The sequence below is a fragment of the Artibeus jamaicensis genome, unplaced genomic scaffold, assembly GCF_021234435.1.
Source record: "Artibeus jamaicensis isolate MK-2021 breed Jamaican fruit bat unplaced genomic scaffold, CSHL_Jam_final contig_548, whole genome shotgun sequence".
Lineage (NCBI taxonomy): Eukaryota > Metazoa > Chordata > Mammalia > Chiroptera > Phyllostomidae > Artibeus > Artibeus jamaicensis.
In genome coordinates, this window is record NW_026521883.1 from 6,116,952 (window position 1) to 6,133,635 (window position 16,684).

Consider the following 16,684-nt stretch of genomic DNA (forward strand, 5'->3'; position numbering starts at 1 on the left):
TTCCTTTATTCCTCCCACCAGGGCAGGGGGTACAAGCCCGGGAATGACTGCCCTGCGTTACCGCATCTGCCCGGCCTGCCCTGAATGCACCTCCCTGTGCTCCAGCACAGCTGAGCCATTCGGGGGGCCCTGGCAAGGCCTGCTGAGCACGTGGGGCCAGAGACCAGCCTGTTTCCTCCTGCGGCAGGGTACACAGTCACATCGGTCGTGTCCTCCAGGCAGGGGCGAGTGTACGTGGCTGGAGCCCCCCGGTTCAACCACACGGGCAAAGCCATCCTGTTCACCATGCACAACAACCGGAGCCTCACCATCCACCAGGCCCTGCAGGGCGAGCAGGTAACAAAGGGGGAGTTTGGGGGGTGGGGGACGAAGGAGGCTGGACAAATGGGAAAGGCTGGGCTGGAGGGGTCTCTGGAGGCCATCTCTTCCCTCTCAGTTGGATGATCCCAGGCCCACAAACATCTTTCCTGGTAGGGGGACATGTATCTCCTCCACATCAGCCTTGCAGCTGCACCGGCCCATCCCCAGAAAGCCGGGCCCCGGTCCCTGACACAGCAAGGAGAAGCTGGAGAACTTGTTCACCTCCATTTTGTGGACCTCTGCCCCCCACGGCCAGCTTCTCTGGATCGTGTGTAGAGTCCAGGGCTAGAAGCCACATCCAGACTAAGACCTGGGCTATGAGGGCACCTGAGGGGCAGCCGTGTTCCTCAAGCACCTTCATGCTGCCAGGAGTTGTGCATCCATCCACTCAAGGCCCCATGGGTTCGCCAAGATGCCAGCATCTTCCCTTTTCCCAGAACGGTGACAATGCAGAACGGCCCCTCGGCCAACGCCTCTGCCCGCCGGGGATGTGGTGGGCAGCCAGGCCGCGCTGCTAAGAGTCTAGTGTTCGACGGTCATGAATGCAAATTAGAAAGCTCTGATAGAGTCATTGGTGGTGAAAAGTTCAGAAAACAGAAAAGTCATTTCAGCAGCTGAGGAAAACTATGATCCTAAGAAGCAACATAGCTTTTCCAAGGTTATAGAGTGGATTTATGGCCAGGTCAAGTTCAGAATCCAGGACTCTTGGTGGGGCTGTCTGCATTACGCCACCTCCTGACTCCCGACAATCCCCAAACCAGGCCTCGGCCCCTCCTGACCGGCAGCATTGGCATCCATGGCACCCTGGCCTGGGCTGGGCCCTGTCCCGGTCCTTGCTTGTCATTCCCAGCAGCACCTCCACCCCCGGCAAGCTCCCCAGAGCCTGGAAACAGCCCTATCTCCTGCCTCGTCTGCTGCACTTGGCCTGTCCATGGGGGGGGACAAGCTCCTCACAGCGTCTAACCTAAACCCCTCCAGCCATTGGAAGCCATCATTCCATGGGGGACCCGGGGCACTGCTCTGTTCCCTGGCCTCCACCGCCCCCACCCACAGTCCCCCCAGGGAATCCGAGGCTAGACTTTGAGAGCTGGAGGGAATTTGCTGATGAATTCATGACATTTTTACTGCCCAGCCCTGCCTCCAGCAACCGAAGGAGAAACCGCAGTGCTGAAGGAGCTAAATTAGGTGGATTCTAAATCCCCGTGACCCACATGGCTGAGGCCACGTACTTGGACAATCTCCCTCCCTGCCTGCTTACTCCCTGTCTGCCTCTTAATTACTTTAGGCAAGCCCATCACTTCCCTCCCCCACCCAGTGCTTATGATTTTTTCTCCCTCTTCTGTATTTTTATCTTTCTCTTCAGTAAAAAGCTCTTCATGCTTCTGAAAGCACCCTAAGCCAGGAGATGACTGGGGGAGGGAGAGTCAGGGCTCCAGTGTCAGGCAGACTGAGTTCCAGCCCAGTTTGGCCATGACCAGCCTTCTGACCTTGGGCAAGTGACTCACATTCTCTGTTTAGTCCCTTCCCTATAAAATGAGGACATGAGGCTCACGCACGCTGATCCGAGGCTGTAAAGCATGTCATGCAGGGCCCATCCCTGGGCAGGGCTCCTTCCCTTTCCTAGGTGACCCGCTGATCCATGAACATTTACCGAGCACCTCCCGTGTGCCAGGTGGGGCCCCCGGGCCTGCAGAGGACACAGCAGGCACAGCACCCACCCTCACAAGGCACCTGTGAACGGAGTGACCTGAGGGATGGCAGACACTCATGGGGAGGGAGGAAAGAAGTGCTAACAAGAAAAAAGTTTATGCCAAAGGAAGCCTGTAACCCAGCCAGGGCCTGGGCCTTTGGGAGAAGAGAAATCACTGGGTGTGGCAGGAGGGGGTCTGGGAGCCAGACGTGGGGGCCGGAGGCTGGGCAGGGAGGGAGGGGGTCCTGTCCAGCAGGGTCACACTGCAGAGTTTGGACTTTGTCCCGAAACCGAGGAAGCAATGCAGTCAGCTGCTAGGAGACCACTCTGGCTGCCTGTGGGGTGGGCCAGAGGGGCAGGCCTGCAGGCAGGGAGGCCTTTGGATGGGGCCTGACCTGCAGAAGAAGCAGCAGAGGATGGAACAGAAGGATTGGGGCCATGTTTGGCAAACCCCAGGCAGGACTCCCTGGGAGACTGCAGGAGGTTGGAGGGTTAGGTGGAGGACGGAGCCGGGGGACCCTCTGATTGAGTGGGTGGGCAGTGCCCTCACCAAACTGGGGAGTGTGCACCCAGTGTGGGAGAGGAACCCAGTGAATGCTCAAATGCTGCAAAGAAATCACAATTCACCCTACAAGGTTCTACTCCCACAGTTATTTGTGACATTAGGAACTGAACCAGCTAAATGTTCAACAGTACAGGACTAATTAAACACACTTGGCACAGGAGTCATTTTGAATAATATAGAATCACCAATGACTATATAGTAGAAAAAAGTTAATAAAAGCTCATGACCCATCAGTATGTAAACTATACATATATATATATATATATATATATAGTATGATCCAGATTGGAAAAATTAACATGCGCACACACAGGGCCCACGCTCTAGAGAAAACAGACAAGAAGAAAATGCAGTACGACATTCATAGTAGTTGGATGTTTGGACAATAAGTGACTTATTTGCTTTACACCTTTTTTTTATATGCTCATTTTTTGCCATTATAATGCATTAATTACAAACAGAATAAATGGCGATTGATAAAACTGAACAATGGAAAGAAGGAAGAGCAGGGATGGAGATGGCTGAGGGGAAAAGAGGGGAAGGAAGGACGGACTGCTGGGTCAAGTTCACTCCTTGGGGGCGGGGGATGAGAGGCCTGGGCAGGGGAGGACCTCCAGTTCGTTCACCCCAAATCCCAAGTCAAAGGCTGTCACTGAGGCCTCTCCGCAAACCGGCCCCACAGCCCTCTCCCTGTCCCTGTGCCGCAGATAGGCTCTTACTACGGGAGTGAGATCACCTCGGTGGACATTGACGGGGACGGCGTGACGGATGTCCTGCTGGTGGGCGCACCCATGTACTTCAGCGAGGGCCGAGAGCGAGGCAGGGTGTACGTCTACAGCCTGAGACAGGTACTGCTGTGTACAGCTGGCAGCCGCCCGGGGCACCTGGTTCCTGCCTTCACTCCCGCATCCACCAGGGAAACTGAGTCATGAGAGAGGCCAGCACCTGCCTGCTGAGCAAGGGAGGAGAGGCTAGAACCCTCCTCCGTCACTGGGCTTCTGTAGCCAGAGAGGGGATACTGGGAAGATGGGGTAGAGCAAGGATGCTGCAGGCCAGAGGGGACCGTGACCCCGAGGGCCCTTGCCAAGTGCCCCTGGGCCTCTCCCTGGCCCGGCTTTACAGACCCGGTTTGTTTACAACGGCACACTGAAGGACTCCCACAGTTACCAGAACGCCCGGTTCGGGTCCTCCATCGTGTCCGTGCGGGATCTCAATCAAGATGCCTACAGCGACGTGGTGGTGGGGGCGCCTCTAGAGGACAGCCACCAAGGGGCCGTCTACATCTTCCACGGCCTCCGAGGCAGCCTCCTAAAGACGCCGAAGCAGGTAGTGCCAATGGGAGGAGCTGGGACCTAGAGTCCATGTAGCTCAGGCTCCGCCCCTGGGTTCAGGGTTGTCGGCTGTGTCCTCTGCCCAGGAAAGGGTTCCCACCTCCTGGCTCTACTTGCCTTGTGTCAAAGCTGTAAAATGGGTACACGTTTCTTCCGGGAAAATGGGCACCCTCTCCCTGCTGACAGCAGCAACATCGGAGCCCCAGGCCCAAACCTCACCCCTGCCACGTGCGTTCATGCCCTTGACCACAGTACAGAACTCCTACCTGGGCTCGCTCTTCTCCAGAATTGCCTCATGCTGGACCCCTTGCTCCCCTCAAAAGTGACCCACCCCGGGTCCCATCCCCTCAGGGCCATTACCGTTGCTCAATATGTTATTAGTATGATAGCATACCATGGTTAGAGATACTAATTGGGTTACCTGCACAATACATTCAGGCACAATACTTCAGTCCAAAAGTCTGACTTAGTTGTAAAAACTTCCGGTGCCAGCACAGTCCAGCAGACAGCTTTGGGCCGGAGAAGCGTCCCGATGGTTCCGGGCAGGCTCCCTCCAGGGTTCCCATCTGTGTGGGTGGCCATGCCTCACCCGGTTCTAACCGTGTCCGGTCCCAGCTTTCCCTCCTACTCCCTAGAGAATCGCCGCCTCAGAGCTGGCTCCCGGCCTCCAGTATTTTGGCTGCAGCCTCCACGGGCAACTGGACCTCAACGAGGATGGGCTTGTCGACCTGGCGGTGGGCGGCCTTGGCAACGCTGTGATTTTGTGGTTGGTTCCTTCGCTTTTCTTGACTCTTGGGCTCTCCTGAGACTCATGATGGATACAGGGTTTAAAAGCTAGGTTTCGGGATCTTTGTCTCTCGTCTTTAATCACTGTCAGCCGAACTCACCCTGTTCTTACCCCATCATGATTACAAATCTCCTTTGTATGAAATGACTGTGAATTATTCTCAAGTTCCAATCTCTCTTCTCAAGGGAGTTCTAAGGTTTTTGAGCTTTTAGTGTCAAAAAGCCTCTCTTAGAATTTACCCTAAAGCTCAGGCTACTTAGGCATTTTTTTTCAACTTCAGCCTTTCCAGCTACTTAAAGGAACAGATCCCCCTTCTCTGCCAGTAGAAAAGCACATACATCTAATACAGAGATTGCTTTCCTCCGAAGCCCTGAGTAGTGATGAACTTATGGACAGAGCCCACTGGGGAGACCGTATGGTCCAATCCCCTGGGTCTCACACGGGACTGACCGCCCATATGGTCACCTGGGGAGCTTTTAAAACTCTCACTGCCCAGGCTTTACCCAAACCACTTAAAGCAGAATTTCTGCAGGAGCGGCCAGCAGGTGGTAGTTTCCAAAGACTCCACTGGTGTTTATTACCAGTGAGTAGCTGAGTTTGAGAACCGCTGATATAAACTGTTATGTCTACACGGCAGCACTGTACACTGTCTCACTGACCTGCTGTGAGTCTTACGATTCCCACGGAAGAGACCATGTGACCTGCCCAAGGCCCCGGGAGGAACCAACGGAGCCAACACTCGGCTTCACCCTTTTCCCTCCTCAGCGCAGAGGAGGCAGCACCTCCCCTTACGCCAAAAAGAGCAGGGTATCAGCACAGTCAGTCTCACTTAAACTCTGAAGCATCTAAATCACACTACACTTATTTCGTTTTATACAAATGCATGGTTGGGAAAGGTGATACCTTTCCTCCCCTGAGTATGTTTGACTTAGACCAATAGAAGAGGAAGTTTGGCTGCCTGGGTGGGTAGTGTCCGGTACACCAGGGCAGAATCTCTGGTGCAGGGACTGGCTGCCCACTGTGGCTGCACGCTGGAATTGCCTGGGAGCCTCAACCCCAAGCTCTTCCAAGGCTGGTCCAGGGACCAAGCGCAGCAGCAGCAGCACCCTAGAACTTGCTAGAAAGGCGGCATCTGCATTTCCACGGATCCCCAGGAGGTGCGCCCCTGTATTAAAATATAGAAGCTCCACTTTAAGACACGTCAATGCCAATTCTGATTTAATTTGACCTGGAGTGCAACTTCGGCACCAGGACTTTGTTCAAGCTCTCCAGGTTATGTACTATTTTTCTGGGGTTGGGAACCACTGACCTAAAAGTGATGAGGAGACAAAAGGAAGCCAGTCTAGTCTGCAGCAAGGAAAACAAGGAAGGGCTGCTTCAAAGCTCAGGGAGGTAGCTGAGCCCACACCTCATCACCTGTGCACATTCTGCCCAATCCTTCAACAGCTGGGGCTCCTCTGTGCCCCCCATCCCCATCCCCTGCCTCACCCTCCAGTGGTGGCCTTGCAGATTCCATTCCCATCTGGCCCTCCACCTTTCCCCCAGGTCACAGCAGGGCCACCTTGGGTCCACCCTGCCCAGCTACACACCCTTCTTCTCCAGGTCCCGCCCCGTGGTTCAGATCAATGCCAGCCTCCACTTCGAGCCGGCCAAGATCAACATCTTCCACAGGGACTGCAAACGCAGCGGCAGAGATGCCACCTGCCTGGCCGCTTTCCTCTGCTTCACACCCGTCTTCCTGGCACCCCATTTCCAAACAGCAACAGTCGGTAAACCAGGCCCCTCTCCCTCCCCCATGGACTTCGGGATTGTGCTGCTTCAAAACCTGGATTATAAATGCCAGGTTACACCTCAGGCCACCTCTGATGACTGCTGGATGCCCATTTGGTGCTCTAATTCCAAGGGACAGAGAGGGGTAGCATGCCCATCCGGGGATGGCAGTGAGGCATGACCGAGGGCAAGGCCATGTAGAAGAAAGAGGTGGTCAGGGTGCAGTTGGGATCAGAACAGAGGACTGGAAGCAGTGGAGTAAACGGGGGTGTGAAAGCCATTAAGTCAGCCTGGATGCAGAGAAAGAGTCAGACCTGGGGCGGGGGCAGAAACCAGGCGATCAGGCGGATGAAGACCCAGGTGGCAGTGGTCACTGCCAGGAGTAGGAGTGAGCCTGTAGCAGGTGCTTTCCTTCTGAGGATCCATCACTCCACTTTCAGTAAAGGCTGGGGCCAGATACTTGCTCATGGCAGCCTTGGGACCAGGCAGCTCTGGGAAGTGACGGCTGCCAGTTCTAGGGCCCGACCAGGACCTGGCTAGGCCTGTGCAGGAAGTGGGGACTACACAGAGCTTCTCAGCCAAGGAGCAGGGCCAACCAGATGAAGACGAAACAGGTGTCTGGGGCAAGACGAGGACAAAGTCAGGCCTGGGTGACGTGCCCTGATTTCCACTTCTCCCTATGAAAGGAGAGAGACGCAAGGACCTGGCACACCCAGAGGACCAGCTGGGTTACAGGAGGAGGGCCCGAGCCCGTCCCGGAATCAACAGGAGATCAGCCTAATTGAAGGGGAGGAGGCTGTAGACCTTTAACCCCGGAATAGAGTCTTAAGTTTGAGGAATGGGTGGGAAGCTGGTGGGGACTGGCCCACCCTCTTTGGTGCAATGGGACCTGCTCCCCGCAGAACCTGTGAACCAGACACGATGGGATCCCAGAGCCGAGGGTAAGAGCTGGGAAGAGGAAAGGAGGGAGGTATAAAGTCACGTTGACTCCAGGAGGGGCTGAAACGGGCACCGCCCTGACCCCTTGGCCTGTCTTCTCTCCTCTTCTGCCACATTCGCTTTTCTCTCCATCTCTCCCTGTCTTTCCTTTTACTGTCAGTCCCAGCTCCCTTTCTCCTCCTCTACCTCCCTCTACTCTCGAGTTTCTTTCTCTTCTTCTTCCTCACGGTGTTGCTTGTTCTCTGCCTGGAAGTGTCCTGCCCACGTTGGGCCCTCTGAAGGGAGGGGAGCCGCTCTTTCCTGGCCAGCCTGGAGGGCTTCCTGGAGGAGGTTGACCTTCCAGAGGCTATTTTAAATGAGAGGCAAACAGGCTTGGATGGAAACGCGACTTCACCTTCTTGGTCTTGGCCTCTCCCTCCTCTAGGCATCAGGTACAATGCCACCATGGATGAGAGGCGGTACACACCACGAGCTCACCTGGATGAGGGTGGGGACCGGTACACAAACAGGGATGTCCTGCTGTCCTCCAGCCGGGAACACTGTGATCGGATCACCTTCCATGTCCTGGTGAGCCTGATGCCCTGCAGCCCCACTAGCAGGACCCAAGTTCCTACAAGAAGGGGACACAGGGCTGGAGGGTGTGCTGCTGTGGGGGAGTCAGAGAGCCCAGCTGGTGCCAGCAGACCTCAGGAGGCCAGCCCTCGGGCCATGTCCTGGACAGTGGCCACCCCATACTCAGGCCCCAGAGAAAAGGTTACAACCTACCACCTGATAGTACCCTCCTCCGAAATTCCTTCCTTCCCACCTTTCAAGTTCCCGAAGATTCTCCAGCAGGGGATGACGTGCAAGGAGGGAGGCGGTACTCACTGAGGTCTAGCGGAAAGAACAGGGCCAGCCAGCAGGGACCATGGCTTGAAAAAAAAGAATACGTGGGTATCGACTGAAACTGAAGACCAGGCAAAGCAGGCCAGTGGAGTGGATAAGCTGGGAGGAAGGGCAGAGAGAGGCCAGCCTGGCAGAGCGGGAGAAGCAGGGGGGCAAAGAAGAGGATGAGAAGTTCACCTCCTCCAGAAACTTCAAGTACCCAGGCCACAGCTCCAGCCTCAGGGACACTGCAGGGGACACTGAGAGCCTGCTGGCCCCAGGACGCAATGGGCAAGGTCAGAAAGCTAGAAGGAGGTGAGAAGTCCTCGCATCTGCTGATATGGCGCCTCTTCTGATGGGTTGGTGCACTGGTTCTCTAAGCGTGGACCTTGGACCAGCAGTATCTCCATCACCTGGACGCTCGTTAGAAATGCATGTTTTCAAGCCTCATCCTAGACCTCCTGAATCAGAAACCCTGGGGGTGGGACTCAGTGTTTTAATAGCCCTCCCCCAACCCCTAGGGGATTCTGATGCAAGTTCAAGTTTGAGAGCCACTGCCTTAGTACAAAGAAGCCACTCATGTCAGGACTTGGGATCCCTGGGGGAGATTGTTTCGGCAGCTCTAGGCAGACCCTCTTACTGTTCACACATAGGGCCACCTGAATCAGCCCTGCACTGGTCACAGGTTTTTCATTCATGTGTTTAACACACTTATTAAGCCCTGTCACAATGCTAGGACAGTGCCAAGAGGCTTCTGGGGGAGGGAGATGAACACAATCAGGGCGTTTGAATGCCACATGGAAGTGGCCGTGACAGGGCTGGACAGGACTCGGGGGTGGGTGCTGCCTGGCTTCCTGGAGGCTGAGGTGTCGGGGAGATGGGCGCCTGGCCGTGAAGGGTGACCAGGAGCTTGGTGAAACATCCAAGAAGCCAGATTGCCATACAACAAGCCCAGGGTCCTTTCCAGGAGGCACACTCTTCAGCTGTGGCCCCTCCTGGAACCCTCCAGCCCCCACCCCAGGAGCTCCTGCCTCCTGGACTCATGCTGAGGGTAGACAGGGCACTGCCCTCCGGGTTTAGGGAAATGAAGTCCTCCCTCGGCGGCTCGGCCTCAGCCCTCACTTCACCCTCACCCCCTCCCACACAGGACACTGCTGACTACGTGAAGCCAGTGACCTTCTCGGTCGAGTATTCCTTGCAGGACCCTGACCACGGCCCCATGCTGGACGACGGCTGGCCCACTACCCTCAGAGTCTCGGTATGTCCTGGCTCGCAGGGCACCCCATCCCCACCGCCTTCCCGAAGCCCAGGCCTGAGAGTGACAGGGACAGAGGAATTCTTCACCCCACACACCTTCCCATCTCCTGCCTGGCAAACCCCCCACCCGGCTCCTTCCCTCGTTCCTTGTGACCTGTGCTGAGCAATTTTTCGAGGGTAAGGGCCTTCTCCTCTTGGAGGGTCCCCCGTACCCCTGCTCAGGGTGAGCACTGAGTGGATCACAGGACCTGGGACTCACAGGACCAGAGGGGCTTCAGTCCCCGTCACCACCTCATTTACAGATGAGGGCCCTGGAGGCCCCAGAGAGCCGGTCTGTGGTTGCTGACTGAGTGACTTATTAACGGTCTTCCCCAAACTACGGGGTTCTAGCTCACCCTCGGCTCTGCCTCCCCATCAACCACACTCTCTAACCCCCGGCTTGAGGGACCAGCAGAATCCTCTGAACCTGACACTAGATGTTCCAGCATCTGCCGCTCCCTGCATCCGCCATCCATCCGCTCAAGGGACACGTCAGGCAGCCACCACTCTGTCAGAGCTGTGCAGGGAGAGCGGATGACACGGGGTCCCCACACCTGCACCCTCAGGATTCAGCAGACAACTCTGAAATACTCCCCAAGGCTTTCGGCACCATGGCCCGTGAGGTCGGTCTCTGAGGGTGACCATGGAATCCAGCCAGCAAACAGAATTCCAGACACTCACATTCTTACATGTATTCCTCCGCCGTGAAAGGGCCCCAACAGCACTGCCGAAAACCCCCTCTTCGCGGCCATCCACCCCTATCAAACCCCCACCCCGGCTCCTCTGGCACTCCCCTTTCCCAGACCGCCACACTCTTCCCAATTTTCCCTGATTCTGAGTCACAAACACAGGAGAGGCTGCCTTAAGATGCAGTTCAAGAGAGGGAGAGAGATGGATTGGCGAACCCAGGAGAGGGGAAAAGCTGGGGCACTGGGTCATTCACGCTTTTCCCACCACGGTAGTTACAAAGCCTTGACAGCAAATGCGTAAGTGAGTGCATGTCGCTCATTCTACGCAGGTGGAAGCACATGATGCGGATTAATGTGCAGGGCGCTCTCTGCTCCGACACCGTGACCTTAGGGCAAGGTTGTGGGACAGGCGGAAGAGCTCAGAGGAAGGGTAATCAGCAACCAGAAGAGGGGGCAGGGGGACTTCCTGGAGGCAGTGGCTTTCAACTGGACCTTCAAGGGTAGACAGGTCTCAGATCTGCAGAGATGGGGAAGATGGGCTGTCACTCTGGGAGCACTGGCAGCGTAGCCACGGTCTAGACATGCGTGACAGCGAGTGGAGGGATGTGTGAGGAAGAGGGGAGGAAGCCAGCCGGGAGAGACAGTCTGGGCCTGCTATCGAGGGCTTTGAGTAGCAGCTAAACTTCTGGAAATCCCGTGAATCTGGATTTCCAGCCCCCAGCAAATTAGGAACATTCTCCCCGTCACTCTACACAAATTCTTATGTAGCATCTATGCAATGCCCAGCACTGTTCTGCTGCTGTAACATCTCACCTCTCGGGGGAATGAGCCATTCCATATAATGCAGTAGAACAACTGCTCATCCCATTAAATTATTCCTTCTAATGAACTGGATAGAATTTTCCCCAAAGGTTACTGTGCAGTTTTCACACTTCTCTGAGTATGCTGGGCAGAAGTGGGAGATATTTTAATGAAGACTTGAAATTACCAAAATGTAATTTTTCCCTTCGAGAAAAGTTAATGAGGTTAGGGTGTGCGTGGCCACTGTGACACCTGTTCCCCACATCTTGGGTTTGGGCTGTGCTCTTGGTCCTGCCAGCTGCTGTTCCCCAGCTGCAGGCTTGAGTGCCCAGTGGCCTGAGCACAGCCTCTCCTTCCCCCTCCCCCCTCCACTTATGAATGAATGGTGAGACCATCCTTCCAGACACTGAAAGAGAAACTCAGCCAACACCCTGGGCCCTTTTCTCCCTTAGCCCTGAGGAACTCTGGGACTTACCAACCCCACCTCTGGGGTCCCTGACCTGTTTTTGCCTCTCCACACCCACTACCACACCGACACCAATCACATCAACCCCTTTGGAAACATTTCAGGGAAACTCCTCAATGGTCTCCCTGCCTGTGGCCTTGACTCTTCAAGTTCACCCACCCACAGAAGCCAGAGGGAGCCTTCAGTATACAGGTCTGGCAGGACACCCTCCTGCCGAAAGCGGTCACTGGGTCCTGTCACTTGCAAGGCCCCTGCGCACTCCCATCTCCTCCACTCCTCACTACAGCATCGCCAGATGACCTGCCGTTGCCCAAACTCCTCGTGCTGCTTCACGTCCCAGGACCTTTGCACAGGCTCGTCCTTCCTCCTCCACGCCCCTCTCCCCTCTGCTCCAGCCAGCTAACCAGTCATCCTTCAGGGCTTCCCTGACCTTCCCCGAAGCCTCCTCTGACCGTCTACAGGCAAAATAACTGTTTCCTCTCTTCTGCCTCTTCTATTCATCATGCAGGTTTCTATTCTTTGCACATTTCACACTGTATTTGTTCACACACCAGTCTTCCCATGAGCTGAGAGCAGCCGCCGCGTCTCCTCATCCTGTAGCCCTGGTATCCCAGGCCTGGCCTCCACACAGTGGAGGATCCGTAGATTTCCACTGGAACTGCTCTGCTGTGTGAGTGGGTATTTTGTGCTACCAGCTCAGTTAAAAACTGAGAGGGACCCAGAAAGAGTTGAATGTTGAGCCATGTTTTAAACAAGTTAAAATCTAGCCTGAGAAGCAGCAGCGCAGTGTCTGCGGAAAGGGCAGGAAAGATTCAGCCCACGTCTAGTGTGACAGAGAGAGGAGCTGGTGTGCTGTGGGGGTGACCGATGGCCCGCAGCAAAGACGGGCTCCGGGCTGCGGGTTTCCTGTCCAGCCGCCCACCCCTGGCTCTCTCCCTGGCCCAGGTCCCCTTCTGGAACGGCTGCAATGAGGACGAGCACTGCGTCCCTGACCTCCTGCTGGATGCCCGCAGTGACCTGCCCACAGCCATGTGAGTTTGGCTCCTCTCTGACCCGACTCCGAGTCCTCTTCCTTCCCTGCTGGGGGAGCCGGCACCCCCAGGGCCCTGGATTACTTCCTGCACATCCTCCTCATAAGCAGCATGGATGAAACACTGATATTGGAGCCTCAGTCTAACCCAGGCTCTGCCTCTAACTCCTGTGTGACCTCAGGCAAATCTCTCCGTTCTCCGGGCCCCAGGTACCTGCTCTGTAAAGTGCATGCTACTGGTCTGGACCAACGTCTTCAAACTGCTCAGTAAAAGGGACCCTTCCTTTGGGGCCCACACTACAAAACTGCCAAAGGTGGAGGCCAGGGGCCTGGGGATTCAGGTCCTCATCCTCCAACCCCCAGACAAGGTGATGTTTAAGGTTTACTGACTGACCACTTGAGTTCCATGCTAAGGAGACTGGCAGAAGAAGCCCACAATCCCCTGGAGGAAACAAACTAACATACGAGGAAAAATAAGGAACAATATCCTATTTTAAATGAATGTAATATATTTTCAAATAATTTGTGCTCAACTTTTGAACAACTATGAGATGATTTAGACAGAAGATATTTATAGCACGATACACCACGACATATACAATAAATAGAAATAGCCCATTCAGACCTTGTAGAAGGATGAAGAAGCAACTATTCCAAGCACCCAAGCTAATCATCAGAATTGTCTTTATAGTTAGCTCTGAGCTTCCTGGCAGCCAAAGCCTGAAGGGAAACGTGCTAAGTATAGAAGTGAAACATGAGTAGTCTGCCCTGCACACCCCCTTCCATCTGACCCCGGTGGGTCTCTTTCCTGCAGGGAGTACTGCCAGAGGGTGCTGAGGAAGCCTGCTCAGGACTGCTCCGCGTATACTCTGTCCTTTGACACCACGATTTTCATCGTAGAGAGCACACGCCGGCGGGTGGCGGTGGAGGCCGTGCTGGAGAACAGGGGCGAAAATGCCTATAGCACGGTCCTAAATATTTCACAGTCAGCAAACTTGCAGTTTGCCAGCTTGATCCAGAAGGTAAGACCACGGCGACCCGCCCAGCCTGCCTGAGGGGAAGGGCAGAGGTGGGAGAGGAAGGGTCCAGGCAGTGTTCGGATCACCTGGGGCTTAAAAATTCCTGCGTCCAGACCTCTCCCCCAAGTCCTAACTGACGGTCTGGGACGGGGCCGGATCGCTGTGCTTTTCCAGCTGCCCCAGTGAAGTCAGTGTGCTGCCAGGCCTGAGAACCCCCAGAAGAGGAGTCTGAGCCCTTCGGGAACATGGGGAGAAAGGTCCTTCAGCCTGTGCCCTTGGCCCTCACACACACAGATGTGCACACACCACCCCACCCCACCCCCCGCCTGCAGTTTATCCCCAAGGCTCTCTCAGAAGGAGCCTTCCAATAAGAATCAGAACAGGTTATCCCCACTTTAAAACCTCCCATCATTCCCAGCTGCTTTCCCAATAAATTTCAAACTCATTATGGCACACAAGGCCTTTCCCTGCTTCCCCACCCACCATCTGCCACCTCTGCACTCACCTCCTTACCCTTAGTTCCACCAGCCACCGCTGTGCCCCAGCACACCGAGGTCCTGCCTGCCATGGTCCCCTGCCTGGGACTCCCTCCTTCCTATGCCCAACAAGCTACTGCTCCTTCTTAGTAACTGCTAGCAGTGCCCAGGTACTGTGCTCACCTCTTAGCAATGATGGTGGTAGCGGTGGTGATGGTGGCAATTGGTGGTGGTGGCAGTGAAGCTCGTGGAGGCAGTGATGGTGAGGGAGGTGGTAGAGGTGGAAGTGGTAGAGGTTGATGGTAATGGAGATGATGGTGATGGTGGTGGAGATGGTGGAGGTGATGTTAATGATAGTAGTAATGGTGGTAGAGATAGTGGTAAAGGTGCTGGTGGTAATGATGGTGGTGATGGTGGTGGAGGTAGAGGTGATAGTGGTGAAGGTGGTGATGATGGTGGAAGTGGTGGTGAAGGTGGTGATGGTGATGGTGGTGGAGGTGGAGTGGTAGTAATAGTGGGAGAGGTGGTGGTGATAGTGGTGAAGGTGGTAGTGGTGGTGGTAGTGGTGGAGGTAGTGGAGGTGGTGGTAATGGTGGTGGCAGTGGTGATGGTGGTGGAGGTGGAGTGGTAGTGATAGTGGGAGAGGTGGTGGTGATAGTGGTGAAGGTGGTAGTGATGGTGGTAGTGGTGGAGGTAGTGGAGGTAGTGGTAATGGTGGTGGCAGTGGTGATGGTGGTGGAGGTGGTGGTGGTGGTGGTAGTATTCCCACATTACTGAGGAGAAAGCTGAGGTACAGAGAATGTTAAAAGGTCTGACGAGGACCCCCAGCTGGTAAGTCGCTGAGTAGGATTCCCACCCAGCAGCCAGCCCCTGAGCTTTGTGACAGGTCATAGTCCTCATGTCACAGTCTGTGTGATACCATCCCAAAGGCCCAAAAGACCACATGGGGCCCCGCAGAGCTCTCCGGCACAGCCCTGTGGCAGCCCAAGAAAATCACCAGTGACCGAATGCTGCGCTGTGGAAACCCTGCGCCCTGTCTTAGCCACATCTGTGCCCAGGGCCAGGCTGGGGACAGACACATAGAAAACCCTCAAGACATGTTGGTTGAGTTAAACGAAGACATTGTTGTCATGTGTGGATGCTGGTGGCGGGTGGGGTCCCAGGTGCCCTCAGACGCCATCTCTGTTCTCACAAATCTCCACGTATCCACGTGCAGCCCAGAGTGCGGCGGCCGGTGTCAGCACCTCTGTCCTCACAGCCACTGCAGAGCCGCCCAGCGCCACCCCGCCCACACTCAGTTCCTCTGTCAGGCGCAGGCCTGGGCCCCCACGCAAACCCCCTCCTCAACCTGAGTGAGGAGCCCATCTGAGGGTCTTTCCCAGCCCTCCCCTGCCCAGGGGTTTGGGTCTGGATTTGAGGTATTTAGAGGAAATTGAGCCCCACACACGAGGCCACTTTTTCCTGCTTCCCTGGCCCAGACGTTACAGCCCTGTGCCCGTTCACAACCCTAGCAGGATGGAATCATGGAGTTTTGTTTCCGTGGCACAGAAGGGCTTTGGGAGTGAGTGAAGGAAGAGGGAAGTGGGAAACGCGTTCTGTAGAGCGCTGTGTCCACGCACCCGGCGGTTGTGTGCAAGGCTGGCCCGCGGCCTGGCTCCTTCACAGAGGCCGCCCATCTGTCCCAGCCCTGGGGGCGCTCACAGCTTGGAGGTAAACGCCCTCTCCTCTGCCAGCCCCCCCACCACCACCTGGGCATGGGAAGCGGTAGCACAGGAGGCACCCCCCCCCAGCCAAATACAGGTGTGTCCGTCTATCACACACACTCAGTTCGCACACATGCAAAACACACACACCCACATATACATCCAAGGAAACACATGGCCTATGTATGCATGCAACTGGGCACATGTACACCCATGTAGCTATGGGCAGACCCCCCAAACACCCCTCTACATCCACACATGCATGTGCCCAGGCTGTGCCCAATGGTGCAGCACCTGCAACAGGTACAAATAACCCTCATAGTGACCTCTGCCACACATGGAATGGTTCACAAGTCTGGGCATTGAACAAGGCCCTGCATTTATATGCATTGTATCATTTAATCCTCATACAATTCAATGCTGCAGGTACTATGATTCCCATTTAACAGATGAGCACAATGAGACCCAAGCAAATGAGTGCACGGTCAACCAGCAGCATCTCACTAGAACACAGTGTGTGAGTCCCTCCCCCCTGGACCTGTGCTGAGGGGACACCCTGCTAGCCCAGCCGAGCCCCATCAGGTTGGGGAGCCTGGTGGCCTTCCCTCCTAAACTGTCAGCCATTTCTCAATGTCCAGCAGCCAGTGAGTGACCTGTTGTTGAGAGTCGGGAACCAGACCGTGGTGGGAGGGTTTGGAGGTGCAGAGCCACAAGGAAAAGGAAAGAGGAAGAAGCCCTCGCTGCCTACCAATCTGGTGGTGGCAGAGGCTCGGGAGAGCTCCCGATAAGGGAGCAGCCCTGCGCCGGGGGAGGTGGAACAGAGCCCCAGAAAAGTCCCCGGCGGTCCCCACCAGGAGTCAGTCAGCCCACAACCTGCCCACAGTTACCGTGGATTACA

General features: G+C 55.5%; 1 protein-coding gene across 1 annotated transcript in view; it reads left to right on the top strand.

The window, feature by feature from the left end:
- Positions 1–16,684, top strand: part of ITGA11 (integrin subunit alpha 11) — a 114,838-nt gene that overhangs the window by 84,249 nt on the left and 13,905 nt on the right. The window contains exons 12-20 of the mRNA XM_037155817.2: positions 188–336; positions 3,323–3,463; positions 3,738–3,941; positions 4,582–4,712; positions 6,336–6,502; positions 7,867–8,009; positions 9,454–9,564; positions 12,504–12,589; positions 13,403–13,610. Of these exons, the coding sequence (XP_037011712.2) occupies positions 188–336; positions 3,323–3,463; positions 3,738–3,941; positions 4,582–4,712; positions 6,336–6,502; positions 7,867–8,009; positions 9,454–9,564; positions 12,504–12,589; positions 13,403–13,610 (1,340 nt within the window). The remainder of the gene's footprint in view (positions 1–187; positions 337–3,322; positions 3,464–3,737; positions 3,942–4,581; positions 4,713–6,335; positions 6,503–7,866; positions 8,010–9,453; positions 9,565–12,503; positions 12,590–13,402; positions 13,611–16,684) is intronic.